Raw genomic sequence first — 13,789 nt, 5'->3', positions numbered from 1 at the left:
CCTGCCCCTCAAGAGAGCAGGGAGGATTGCCGAGATTGGCTTTTGGCCAGGAGAGGCAGCTATTTGTGTGGCGAATATTGCTCTGGTCTGGCAGCAAAACAAATCTCAATTTGAGATCTGGTTGACACTACTGACTGTGCGACCTTGAGTAGGTTACTTTCCCCTGAGCTTGCCTCCTTGTGGTATATAAAATAGAATAATCCTTGCCCTTTCTTCCCCTTGAGAGGGTTGGAAGCTCACATGAGGTAGCAGATAAGAACTGAGATGGGTGGTATCAGACAGAGGTACTGGAGAGGGACTTGGTAGCAGTAAATGGATCATATCTTCTTGGCTGCACAGGTTCGGGAGGCCCTCAGGAAAGCAGAGAAAGAACTGGAATCACATAGCTCATGGTATGCACCAGAGGCTCTTCAGAAGTGGCTGCAGCTGACACACGAGGTGGAGGTGCAGTACTATAACATCAAGAAGCAAAATGCTGAGAAGCAACTGCTGGTGGCCAAGGAGGGGGTGAGATATACCCTCCTGCTGTCCCCTCCTTTCCTCCTGGCCTGCTTCCTTCACCCACCCTGCTTCCTCCCCTCCGCCTCGCTCTTGAACAGTAAGATACCCCATACTAGGTTCTGTTTCTCTCCCTGATATATAGTTCCTGATGATGTCCTCAAATTTCTGTAGGAGGGAATGAGGGTGTGGGTGTGCTCCCACCTGCTTCTGGAAAGATGAAGCTGGTGGAGGCAGGTAGAGGGAAGACTCTGCCAGCCTCCGCCTGCCATGGGGCAGAGCCATCCTGGGGCCAGTGGACTGGCAGGGGGTCCCTCTGCTTCCCTCATTGTCTCCATCTTCTTTCCTCCCCCACTCTTTGCCCTCCCCTCCCCTTCCTTTCCCTTCTCTTCCTTTCTCTTGTGCAGCCTAAGCTGTGCTAAGAGGAGGGGACCCAGCCAAAGAAAGGCACTTCTCATTTTCCAGCCTCTAATCCCTGCTCTGTTTAAGCTGAGGACCTCATCTTTGCAGGCTGAGAAGATAAAAAAGAAGAGAAACACACTCTTTGGCACCTTCCACGTGGCCCACAGCTCTTCCTTGGATGATGTGGATCACAAAATCCTAACTGCGAAGTAAGTAGCTCCTGCTGCCCAGCTCTGCTGGTGTCCACTCCATTCTCAGAGTTGTACCTCTTCACTAGTAGGGGGCAGCTCTGGTCTCCTACCCCAGCTTTTCTCTGACTCCTACCTCACTCTCAGGTGCATGATTTAATTGTGTCTCTTATTGGCACATCCTCCCCCAACTTGTTCCTCCAAGAGGCCTCATTCCTGTTGGGGCTCCAGCAGCCCATGGCTTCAATTCTCTTCCATGTGCTCCAGGCAAGCTCTGAGTGAGGTGACGGCAGCACTGCGGGAGCGCCTGCACCGCTGGCAGCAGATTGAGATCCTCTGTGGCTTCCAGATTGTCAACAACCCTGGCATCCACTCACTGGTGGCTGCTCTCAACATCGACCCCAGCTGGATGGGCAGTACGCGCCCCAATCCTGCCCACTTCATCATGACTGACGATGTGGATGACATGGATGAGGAGATTGTGTCACCCTTGTCCATGCAATGTAGGTGACCCCTTGGGTGGGGATGAGGGAAGGAGCCTTTGACACACAGGTTGAGAAGTTATTGGCTCCTGCTGTACTTAAACAGCATGTGGGGTAGATACCAAGGAACGTGGTTCTGTTCACAGCCTCCTTGGTTCATAAAGCACAGTTCATATCAGGATATTCCTCTGTACTTGTGCTCTGGGTAGTTTTTCCTTGCTATATGCTCTGTCTGCCCCTCTAGGTCTATTGTGTTAAGTATGTCTCCCTTCACTCTATGTTTTTAAAATCCCTTCATCCTCCTTTTTCTTCCCCATGTGCCTTTATAAAGACAGTCTTCTTGAGTGGTTCATAATAGAAAAATGGTATTCATTGGACTCTTTGGTGCTTTTATTTGTTTTCATTTTGGCATTATTTATTCTTTTTTTTTTAAAGATTATTTATTTATTTATTCATGAGAGACACACAGAGAGAGAGAGAGGCAGAGAGATAGGCAGAGGGAGAAGCAGGTTCCCTCCTGGGGAGCCTGCTGTGGGACTCGTTCCCAGGACTCCAGGATCATGACCTGAGCCAAAGGCAGATGCTCAGCCACTGAGCCACTCAGGCATCCTGACATTCTTTATTCTTAATTGCTAAAGTGGAATGATACCTTTTTCTCTCTGCCTTTTTTGTGTGAGCCTCCTGAAGCAATAGTCCTTTAAAGAGACAATAGCCCTAAATCCTTCAAGTCAGGAAGATGTTTTTGTTCCAGAGGGATCGCCTGTATAAGCATGTCTGGCTTTCCACCTGAATTCTCAGACTTCTGCAACCTTTCCTGGGCCTTCCCTCCCCCTCCTTTCCCCACCAGTGGTCAGAGCTGAGTAGAGCAAAGTCAAAGAGACAACTCTTTGTGGGAAATCTTTGGTGAATGAGGAACTTACCCCTTAGTGGCCCAGTTGAAATTTTCTCCAGATCAGAGGCTATTTTAGATAAATAGAATTGACCTTTAAGGAAAAGCCCTTGGCCTAGGCCTGTATCCCACAAAGCTGGCTTAGGGGCTCACTTTCAGAAAGCCAGATTCTTTCATCAAGCTGGATTCCAGCTCCAGACAGGATTTGTTTATAAATTTGTTCAGCAATACTTTGACCAAGCCGCTTTGTCACCATGATGTGATACCCTATCAGGGCTTTTTTTTTTTTTTTTTTTTAAGATTTTATTTATTTATTCATGAGAGACACACACACAGAGAGAGGCAGAAATACAGGGAGAGGGAGAAGCAGGCTCCATGCAGGAGCCCGATGCGGGACTCCAGGATTAGGCCCTGGGCTGAAGGCAGGCGCTAAACCACTAAGCTACCCAGGGATCCCCCCCATCAGGGCTTTAATCAAAGGCCCAATACGGTTAGGATCCCTGGCAGGCAGGTCTTGATCCTAAAGACTCCTATGTTCTGTGGATTGGGAGGGACCTTCATTAGCTCTGAGCTACCCACCCCTTGCCCCTAGCCGTCCCCTTATCCCACTGAAGGGTGGGCTGAAGCCCTCTGTAAATCAGATTCTCTTCTCCTTTTGGCCTGGCTGTTGGACCCTAGATGCTGCCTGGCTGATGGGGCGTAGGTTCAGTGACCGCTCTCTCTGCTCAACATCCGCCGGCTCGGATGATCAGTCCCTCTGGAAATACCCGGGTTTGAGGAGCCCCTCTGGGGCTTTTGTTTTTCCAACTTTTGGGACTAAACAAACACTCCTACCCCATAAGCCCCTTCTCCTGCCTGCCTCGCTCCCCTGCCTGCTCCCTCTATTCCCTCAGCACTGTCCCTACTAACTGCAGGGAGAGGTTCGGGGGTGAGAAGAATCAGCCTGCTCAGTTGAGGGCTAGAGAGAGAACACCCATGGTGATGGAAGGCTTGGGCTTCTCTTTTCAGCCCTGCTAGGCAGAAGTCCTGGTGGCCCTTCTTCCAGCTGGGCTGGATGGAAAGAGAGAAGGAAAGATCCTTCCCCTCTTTTCTCTTTTTCATGTTTCTCCCTTTTCCTCTCTTTCTCCCATTGCCTCTTCCTGTTCCATGCTGCTTCTTCCTCTTCTGCCTCCCTTTTGTGCCTTGAAAGCCGCCAGCCGTAGAAGCCCTGCCTCCCTAGCTCTCCATCACCATGGAATTGTGTTCTCTCCCTTGCTGCCCCTCTGTGGCTTCTGGCACCCTTGTCACCTGGCTCATTCTCCCATCTTTAGGGAGAAGGCCGGGAGGCCCATCTCTTAGGGTAGAAGAGAAAAACTAAAGGTAGAGATTCTGTTTTTAGCTGGAGCTTGGAGTGAGCCCAAGGGGGATGATCTAGCACATTCCCAAGTTACCTAGTGCCCAAATAACCCTTCACTGGGCATGGCGGCCATCATTTTCCAAGAGCCTGATTTGTAGCACTGTTCCAAGAGCTGGCTCTTTTTTGTCTGCATGATTAGTAGAAGAAATTTGGAAGGTGAAATGTGTAAATATGAGTATGAAAAAAAAGGTACCCATAGCCCCACCATATTTGAGCATCTTCTCTTACAGTCTTCTGTCTGTGAGATTTTTAATAATTTTTTTAAGTGCTCAAGGTAATAATGACCACTACCATTTATTGAGTGCCATGAACTGTATCAGATACTTTAAATATGCGCTCTTGAAGCCTCACAATAACCCTGCAGGATTTTATAGATTAGGACTTAGAATAGGGAAGTTGCACGGGGTCATGGCTAGAAGCAGAAAGGCCTTGTTTCAAAATCTAGTTGTTTTTTGTGTTCTATAGCTCAAGGTATTTCTTTTACGTATAATTTTGTATCATTTGGTTTTCCCCGAGCATTTTATTTTTTATTTTTATTTATTTATTTTTTAAGATTTTATTTATTCATGAGACACACACAGAAAGAGAGGCAGAGACACAGGCAGAGGGAGAAGCAGGCTCCATGCAGGGAGCCCGATGTGGGACTCGATCCTGGGTCTTCAGGACCACACCCTGGGCTGAGGGCGGCACTGAACCGCTAAGCCACCAGGGCTGCCCTTCCTGAGCATTTTAATGGGTACTTTTGTATGTTTTTCAAATCTTAAGCAGCATTTTTATCAGCAGTGTAGTTTTCCAGCAATTGGATATATTATCATTTTCCCCTTGTTCCAACTTTATGGGTCCTTTCGTATGATTACTAATTCTGATGTGATAGGGGTGTTTGTGTATAAATCCTTGTCTACACTGCAAATTATTTTGTGAGGTTGGCTTTGTAAAAAAGGCTGGTTCTTAGTGCTCTCCCGGACCTTGCCCCACACCCCTCTCCTCCCCTGCCCTGCCTGTGTCCTCCCACTCACTGCCCTGCCTCCTTTCCGATAATAGCAGCCCCCAGGCTCCTTCTGCAGCTGCCACTAAAACTGCCCTGGGCACCTCATTGTCAACTTCCCCTTCCTTTTAGGACCCCTAGTGGGAGGTTTTGGGGAAGAGGTGCCCCGTTCTCCAGATTGGGCACCATAGCCCAGCGTGGTCTGCAGCAAGCATTTCTCCGGGGGCAAACCTGCTTGCCTGCCAGCCCAAAGGAGGCTGGCCCTTGCTCATACTTTGTTCACTCTCCTTGCAGCTCCTACCCTGCAGTGCAGTGTCCGGCAGCGCCTGACGGAGCCACAGCATGGCCTAGGATCTCAGAGGTTGGTAGAGGGCGAGGCTGGCCACTTCTTGACGAGCCGGGTCTCTCTGAGGCGAATGCGCAGCCTTTCATCTGGACAGTCTTTCAGTTCTGAAGGCCACGGGACCAGCTCTCCATCTGCCTCTGCTGCTTCTTCTTGCTCCTCTACCACCACCTTCACTACCTCCTCCACCATCACCACCTCCTCCACCACCTCCATCACCAACGTCCATGTCCACCCTGTTTATTACCACCACAGCACTTCCTATTTCCTCCAGATGGAGCCCTACCCCGACCCACCCCCTTCTGACAGCAGCGCTGTGATGCCTGGGCATTCAGAGAGCTTGGGGTATCGGCTGTCTCTCTTCTCTTTCTTTCTTCCCATCCTTCCCATTCTGCTCCCTTTACCTTGGCCTCTGTGTGCTGGCTGCTGCTTGGTCAGCTTTGGGGGGTGTGCAGTGGGGCATCTTCTCCTTGTCCTGTCCTTTCCCAGTCCTGGGGCTCCTTCTTCCTGTCAGCCTAACTTCCTACCACTTTGTGCCCTTCTCTGTTTGGGGTTTGGTGACTCTAAAAATGAGTACGATGCCCCTCCCTCACAGGCCTATCTATCACACTTTGGCCTAAACTATGCACCTTCACATCCGTTGTTTCCATGGAGGCCTTATTTCCTTTGCTCCTTTGATAGAACAGCTATGGATACCTGCCCTGGGCCAGGCTTTACTGGGTATGGGGATTCATAGATGATAAAATACAGTCCCAGCTATCAGGAATTATAGTCTGGTCCAGGAAAGATATAGAAATAATTATGGAGCAATTTGAGAAGTACTATGGGGGTGTTGAGGAGGGAGTGAGTAATAGTGTGCCCCTGGGTGGAGCACTTCACAAAAGACACAACATTTGTGCTAACACCCTGTGTGCAGGAAAAGAAGAAAGTGTAGTCTAGGCAGAGGAAGGCTGATGTGCAGAGGTGTGGAGGTTCAAGAGAATAGGATGTATTTGTGGTTAGAACCTTGGGTGTATGTTGTTGGGAAGGGGTAGCAGAGGAAGTTAGGAGGAGGAAGGGCTTTGAGAGGCTGGGGGCTTGGGCCATTACCCTGCAAGAGATGGAGAACTGCAAAAGGATTTCTATTTCTTTTTCTTTTTCTTTCTTTTTCTTTTTCTCTTTCTTTTTCTTTTTCTTTTTCTCTTTCTCTTTTTTCCTTTCTCTCTTTCTTTCTCTCTTTCTTTCTTTCTTTCTTTCTTTCTTTTTTTTTTTTTTTTTTTTTAAAGATTTTATTTATTTATTCATGATAGCCACACAGAGAGAGACAGAGAGGCAGAGACACAGGCAGAGGGAGAAGCAGGCTCCATGCACCGGGAGCCCGACGTGGGATTCGATCCCGGGTCTCCAGGATCGCGCCCTGGGCCAAAGGCAGGCGCCAAACCGCTGCGCCACCCAGGGATCTATCTATCTATCTATCTATCTTTCTTTCTTTCTTTCTTTCTTTCTTTCTTTCTTTCTTTCTTTCTTTCTTTCTCTCTTTCTTCTTTCCTTCCTTCCTTCCTTCCTTCCTTCCTTCCTTCCTTCCTTCCTTCCTTCCTTCCTTTCTTCTTCTTCCTTCCTCCCTTCCTTCCTTCCTTCCTTTCTTTCTTTCTTTCTTTCTTTCTTTCTTTCTTTCTTTCTTTCTTTCTTTCTTTCTTTCTTTCTTTCTTCATGAGAGACATACAGAGAGAGGCAGAGACATAGGCAGAGGGAGAAGCAGACTCCTTGTGGGGAGCCTGGCGTGGGACTCGATCTCTGACCCCGGGATCACGTTAAAGACTGTATTTTTTTGACAGAGAGAGAGTGAGCGAGCACAAGCAGGGGGAATGGCAGAGGGAGAAGGAGAAGCAGGCGCTCTGTTGAGCACGGTGCCAGACCACATGGGGCCCTGGACTTCAGGACCCTGGGATCATGACCTGAGCCGATGGCAGACTCTCAACCGACTGAACCACCCAGGGGTCCCCAGAATTGCATTTTAGAAATAACATTTTAGTGGTCTGTATAAAGAAGAGAAGGAGAGACTACAGAAATTTGGAAGTCGCTGTGGGAGACCAGTAGGGGAGGTAGTGAGGTCTAGGCATAGAAAGGAGAGTATTAATTTGGCAATTCACTGGGAGGGGTACAGGAGAGGGAGGAGTCTAGGATGACACTCAGGTTTCTGGCTTGGGCGGCTGAATGGATGTGGTACCCTTCCAGGAATTAGGGAACTGAAGAGGGGAGACAGGTTTGGGGTTTTGGACAAGAAAAGTTTATATAGGTGGGGCCAGCATAAAGTACTCATTTAGAGTAGGAATCTAAGGTTCTGAAGGGTCATGGAATGTTCCCCAGTTATTTTCCCACAGCTAATTAGGAACAGAACAGAGTAGAACTTGGCTTTATATTCCAGGACACTCTTCGGGTATTTTTGTCCTTCCACGAGGTCTCAATCAGTGAACTGTGTAAGAAGTGGTGAAAGGCTTTCTCCCACAGCTTGGTCTGGCAGCCGCAGAGCCTTTCCCTACTAAGACATCAGGAGATCGTCTTGGATCAGAGATGAGAGCCTTGACCTTGCCTGGAACAAGCTTCCAAGAGCCTCAGAAAGTCCCTCTCCTCTGGAGGGACCTCTCATCTCTGAAGTTGTGACATGGCCCAGCCCTGCACTCTGGGCTGGGCAGCAGGCTGCTGCAGACTTTTGGTCCTGCTTCACCCTGGATGCCAGTGTCTCTCACTCTGCTCCTGGAAACTCTGGATAGTTGTCCTTGAGGGCTGTTCTTTGTCTTTCACTTTCACCAAGCACAGTGGCTCCTCTTCATTTTCATCCTCATTGTCATCCAAAAGCTTAGGCAGGGAGACTGCACCTTCCCACAGAGGGCCAGAAGACTGGATTGGGGTTTGAGCCCTAGAGGACGCTGTGAATTTCCTGCCCTAAGGCCCAAGCTGAGGGCAGTGGGGAGGGAGAGTGGGGAGGTACTTGCACCCACTTGGCCTGTTCACTGCTTAATTTTCTTTTGCACCATGCACCAGAGGATCATCTCTAAAGACAAACAGACTCTCTAGTAAGGTTAGTAGCTTGGTATGTGAGCCCAAGGCAGCCAGCCTTTGGGGAGGGACACCCCTGGCCTGAGTGTCTCAAAGATTCAGGGAGGGAAAGTGAGCTTGCCTCAGCAGGCCTTTTATCTCCTGCATCTACCTGAGCTTCCTCCAGGCTCTTCTCTGGCTTTGGAAGGTCTTAGCTTTTAATTGATGACAAGGCATGGAGGATGGGAATCATGGCCGAATGAAGCTGTGGGCCACAAGGAGTGAGGCTGGGAGGGTCCCAACCCCCTGACCGCTCTCCGTTGGCATTAGAAAAGTAAGCTCCTGGGGTCCCCGCCTTGTCATCATCGAGGGCCCCTTTCCCAGTGCGGTGGCTCCCCAGAGCTGCCTTGGCACCCCACTCAGTGGTTCATATATGTGTGGAAAAGGCAGGATATGGAGAGGATCATCTGGGAACTTAGGGAAACTCGGCCACATTTAGACAGAAGCAAGGACAGTGTCAGATACATGAAACCAAACATGAGAGTGAACATGAGTAAACAGTAGAGGATGTGGCTGAAACAGTATTTATAGAATGGAGTTGGGACTTTTCTCCACTGTTGTCTCCAGGAAGATACTGACCCATGGGATAGCTGCTCAATTAATTGTTTCCTACTGAGAATTAACCCTACAATAGCTATGAGTCAACCTTCTGCTTTTGCTTATTTATTTTCCGGGCCTGGTGCCCTCCCTTATTTTTGACCCACAGCCTCCTCCTTTCCAGGTCCTGTGGCACTCCCCTTCCGCGCCTGACTTTCTCCCTTTGCTTCCTGACTTGGATGTTTCCCTTATCCTCTCCTCCACCCTGTTGTGGGTTCTCCTCTGGGAAAGCAGAGGGAGAGTTAAGGGACTGGCAGGGGACTCCCTGTAGAGGCAGGAGAGGAGGCATCTGGAATTGGTTCATGGGCCTTCTTAGGAATAGCCAGCCCCTTCCAGAGTCTCAGCTCTCTGGACTAACCTCTGTGTGTGCATGTCCAGTGTGCTGTGCCACATCCCCATAACTCAGCCTTGCAAAGAAGCCTCTTGTGATTGGCCCACATATGGATTTTCCAGCTTGACTGGCCTCATCATCTCCATTCCCATAATAACTTCCTACATTTCCAAGTGATTTGCCAACATGTTTGATCCTCCAAATACCCTTGTAAGATAATTGAATTGGTGTTACCTGCATTTGGCCAAAATTGAGGACCAGCAAGGTTAGATAACTTGTCTTAAGGTCACACAACAAGCATCAGGCAGAGATGGAAATTATGACTTCTAGTGGCAGCTCTTCGGAACCACTGCTACTTAAAGATCAACCTCCTGTCTTTCTGCACCTGTCTACGCTCTCCCTCTCACAGAGCTCTGAAAAAGACACCCCCTCCCTTTCCCAGCTGCCAGCAGACTTTGGTTTGAACTTGGAAGTACTTCTCTGTGACCCACTTTGAATCCTGTGAGAGGGTCGAAAGAGGCAGCTTCCTGACCTTTTTGGGGTGGATAAGTGACTGTTTGCAAGGCTGTCCTAACCTTCTCCCCAGCCTGGGTCAGGCCCATCTACTGCATGTGCCTTGTTCCTTGGGGTCTGGCCCAGACTGGATGTGTCCCAGAGTGTGACAGGAGTCAGTTGTGGAGGAAGGCATAGGAAATGGTGACTCAGAGCAATATGTGGGTTCTGTGTTGGCTTCGGGTTGAGTCCTAGAAATCTAGCCAGCTGTGGGAAGGCAGAAATTTTATTAAGGAGGATGCCTGGGGGATTTAAGCCTCTGGTTGTACCAGTTTAGGGCCTAGCCACTCAGCAGGGTGGGGGGTTGTCATTAGAAAGCCCTTTGCCAGACAGATGATGGCGTAATGACTTTTGGTTTTGCTTCTTGTTTGTCTCTTCTTTCTCCATCACTTTTCCCTTTCTTTTTTTTTTCTCCCTTCGTCCTCCTTATTTCTACTTGCTCCTCCTTTTGCCTTCTCTCTCCCTGACTTTTCTCTTTCCCTGTCTCTTCGCCAACCCATCTCCATCCCCTATTCCTGCCTCATCTCTTGTCCTGTACCTATGGCCTACTCAACTTCCTTCTTTTTTTTTTCTCAACTTCCTTCTGTTTCTCATCCTTCTCTCTTGCCTGCCTGTCTGTTCATCCTCTTTTCTCTCTCCTACCCCTCTTTCCATGCCCATTTCCCACCTCACTTTGTCTTCTCATGCTGCTCCTCTCTCTCTCCACCTCTCTCCCACCCTCCTCCCCTTTATGTGTCCCTTTCTTCCTTTCTGCCCTGTCTTGTAGGGATTTGACCCTTTCCGATTCGGAGTCCTCCCTCCACATGAGTGACCGCCAGCGTCTGGTCCCCAAGCCTCCTCAGATGGTCCGTGCTGTAGATGAGGCCCTCAGCGCCATGACCTCCAATGGCAGCCACCGGCTGATTGAGGGGGTCCACCCCGGGTCTTTGGTGGAGAAACTGCCTGACAGCCCTGCCCTGGCCAAGAAGGCACTCCTGGCGCTGAACCACGGGCTGGACAAGGCCCACAGCCTGATGGAGCTGAGCCCCTCAGCCCCACCTGGTGGCTCTCCACCTTTGGATTCTTCCCGTTCTCACAGCTCCAGTTCCCCAGATCCAGACATGCCATCTCCGATTGGGGACAGCCGAGCCCAGCAGGCCAGCCGAAATACACGCATTCCCCATCTGGCTGGCAAGAAGGCTGTGGCTGACGAAGATAATGGCTCCATTGGCGAGGAGACAGACTCCAGCCCAGGCCGGAAGAAGTTTCCCCTCAAAATCTTTAAGAAGCCTCTGAAGAAGTAGGCAGGATGAGAGTGGCAGTGGCGGGACAGCTTGTCCTTCCCTGGTCTTCTGCCTCCCCTTCCTCCCCTTCCAAGATACCTGGCCCCTAGGGTAGGGCATGGGAGGGGCTGGCCCAGGGGCCTGGGCACTGTACATACCTGCCCCCCTCATCCTGGGGTCCTCCAACATTATTTATTAACTGACCACCATGACCTGCCTGCCCTGCCGTGGGCTGCTGCCGCCACTCCCTCTCTACTTCAGTGCATGTCTTAGTTGCTGTCCCTTCAGCCCCCAGCTCCGCCTCTGGGGTCCAGCTTCTGTCTCTGCTGTCCCAGTTTTGAAGTTTGGTTTCTTGTTTCTCTGTTTCCTGCTTTCAGGCTCCTCCCTCCCACCACTCCCCAACTTCCCCTAGCAGCTAGGGGGGGGGAAGATAGGAGGAGTAACTTCTGACATCCGTGCCTCGGATCTGTTCCGCCCCACCTACGATGGTTCCATTTGCCTCACACTGGGGCCTAGGGCCTAATATTTGAGGTCTGTTCTTTGGGAGTTTAGTGGGCCTGAAGGAAACTTGGCCTGAAGCTTGCTTGAGCCTCCAGGGGCTCATGGGGGAGTGGAACACATTCCTAGAGAACAAGCTACTAGAGAATTTCGAAGAGAGGCTAGTCCAGGGGGGTGGGTCAGGAGAGACTCCTCTTAGTTAGGGGATGAGTAGATGCCAGAGTTGTGGGCCACAAGACAGTCCCCTTTTCTCTCTTCTCTCACCTATAGCTGCCTCTTTCTTACCCCTGTTCCCCCATACCACAGGAGGGTTTGACTCTAAGAGGTGCTGCCCAAATGCTCCCTAAGCATCAGTACTCCTGGAGCTCAGGACAAATGGTTCCCCTGGCCATGGGAGCCTCAGCAATGATCCAGGTCTCTAATGGGGCCCTGGAATTGTTGGGCAGGATATTGTTGCATTTGAACCAAAAAACATTTTTAAATTGAAAAAAAAAAATCTCCTGAATTTCCCAAGTGCCTGCACCACCTACTCCCTTTGTCAGACCCCATTTTCATGTCACTGCATAGCTTGGGCCAGAGGCTCAGAAAGGACACAGCTGGTTTAGGGAAGGGGGTGGCTAAGGAAGATGGTGTCAGTGACCTCTTCCCTCACACCCTTTCCACCCTCTAGACAACTCTTTTCCTTACCTGTTTTTGCTATGGCTGTAAAGGTATTTTCCTTTTGCCCCACTCCTTCCCATGCCTTTACTCTGGGATCCTATTTTGGGCCTGGGGTGCAGGCACCTGGGGCTGGTCTTAGGAGGGTGCTAGGCTGCAGACTGCCTTGTACCCCCTGGACACCCTCACATGGTTTTTCTGTGTTATTTCATAAGACTCTTTGAAGTCCAATAAAGCATGTAGGAGATTTTAACCTCTGCTGGCTTTGACTCTCATGGTGTTCTTTGTGGCATAGCAGACAGGATAAAGAAGAGCCTGTTTCTCCCTGGCCAAGGAAAACATTGAAACTCTACCACACACACCCAAAAGCTCTCTGGAGAGGGCAGCCAATTGAAATGCAGGATGCTTGCCTGGTTAAACTTGAATTTCTCATAACTAGTAACTTTTTTAGTGTAATTATGTCCCTGCAGCATTTGGGACACATTATTTTTGTTTGCTCAATCTGGCTGCCCCATCTTTGGGCTTTCCTTAACCTATCTTTACTATGGCTTTGCCTGTCACCCATGACTTTTAGAATTACTTCACAGGGAGCTTGGGTGGCTCTAGAGGGCACACCTAGGGAGAGATACCACATGAGCTTTCATAAAAATCAGTTTGTGTAGCCCAGATCAGAAGCTTCTACATCACTCTTGCATATTACGTCTTTTACCTATTCCTACCCCCCACATTCACTCACCAAGCACTCTCCATTCTGCGTCCACAAGGCCTAATTGCTAACCGTCCACCGGAGAGTTATAAAAGCAAATGGGTCATGGCCCTGCCGTGCCCAAAACTCTCCCAGAGCTCCCATCCGCCAGGATAAAATCCAACGCCCTTGGCCTAGCAAGGCTCTCTTTCAAGGACTGAGGGCCAGATCTCCCATTTAGGAGGAGCGTGGTGCTCCCGGCTGCCTCCAGCTAATGAATCGCAGGCCTCAGCCCACACTGGATAGCAGTCGGGTCATTACATTTTAACAGTCGTCAAGACAAGCAAGAAAGGGTTTTGGATGGCTGGGTATTGATTCCAGAAACACCCGAGTCGACTTATGCAGGGGCGCGCCAAATAGAGGGGCGGGGCCAAGCCAGGCGGGCTCTGCGCGCCCCGCCGGCTTCAGGACCCAGATTCGGCTTTGCCCACACTAAGTATGGAGGCAGGAGAACCGCGTTCCCGCCGGGCGTGCCCCACACCCAATGTGGCCGCGAGAAAGGCAGTTTCCAGGGCTCTGCCCATACTCAACATGGCGGCTACGGGGTTCGGCCGATTTGGGGCTATGCTAGCCCTGCCCACGGGCCGAGGCGCTGGCGGCGTCGGGTAACGTCATTCGAGCTCCGTCGCGCCGCTTTTGCGCGGCTTTTGCGTCTCGGGTGGCGGGAGCGGGAAGGGGATTCGGATTGTCGCGCCTCCGCTCGGTGGAGGAAAGTGCCCTCTGGCCCCCAAATCAGTCCTTGCACCTGAGCACCCCCGGGAACCGGACCCTTCGCACTCTACCTACCACCTTCTCGATCCCGCCGGCGCCTCCGAATTGCAGCCCCGTCTCGATTCCCTCAGCGCCTCAGCCACTAGCCGCGATGCACGTGATCAAGCGAGGTGAGAGG

The 13,789-nt window shown here is 50.5% G+C and overlaps 2 protein-coding genes across 5 annotated transcripts in view; both read left to right on the top strand.

Moving 5' to 3' along the window:
• STIM1 (stromal interaction molecule 1) overlaps positions 1-12,408 on the top strand; it is a 198,961-nt gene extending 186,553 nt beyond the window's left edge. Inside the window, exons 8-14 of one of the 4 annotated variants that reach the window (XM_077866785.1) lie at positions 340-507; positions 1,009-1,109; positions 1,356-1,591; positions 3,138-3,230; positions 5,135-5,201; positions 8,205-8,241; positions 10,505-10,688. In XM_077866785.1, coding sequence (XP_077722911.1) covers positions 340-507; positions 1,009-1,109; positions 1,356-1,591; positions 3,138-3,230; positions 5,135-5,201; positions 8,205-8,241; positions 10,505-10,549 — 747 coding nt within the window. In that variant the 3' untranslated portion in view covers positions 10,550-10,688. Of the gene's footprint in view, positions 1-339; positions 508-1,008; positions 1,110-1,355; positions 1,592-3,137; positions 3,231-5,134; positions 5,202-8,204; positions 8,242-10,504 lie in introns of all 4 variants that reach the window. The other 3 variants (XM_077866783.1, XM_077866786.1, XM_077866784.1) reach the window with 3 other exon arrangements.
• Positions 12,409-13,468: 1,060 nt separating this feature from the next.
• Positions 13,469-13,789, top strand: part of RRM1 (ribonucleotide reductase catalytic subunit M1) — a 35,502-nt gene continuing 35,181 nt past the window's right edge. The window contains exon 1 of the mRNA XM_077866782.1: positions 13,469-13,781. Within this exon, the coding sequence (XP_077722908.1) occupies positions 13,763-13,781 (19 nt within the window). The 5' untranslated portion in view covers positions 13,469-13,762. The remainder of the gene's footprint in view (positions 13,782-13,789) is intronic.

The sequence above is a fragment of the Canis aureus genome, chromosome 23, assembly GCF_053574225.1.
Source record: "Canis aureus isolate CA01 chromosome 23, VMU_Caureus_v.1.0, whole genome shotgun sequence".
Classification (NCBI taxonomy): Eukaryota; Metazoa; Chordata; class Mammalia; order Carnivora; family Canidae; genus Canis; species Canis aureus.
The sequence above is the reverse complement of the archived record's forward strand: the minus strand, read 5'-3'. Positions and strand labels throughout refer to the sequence as shown.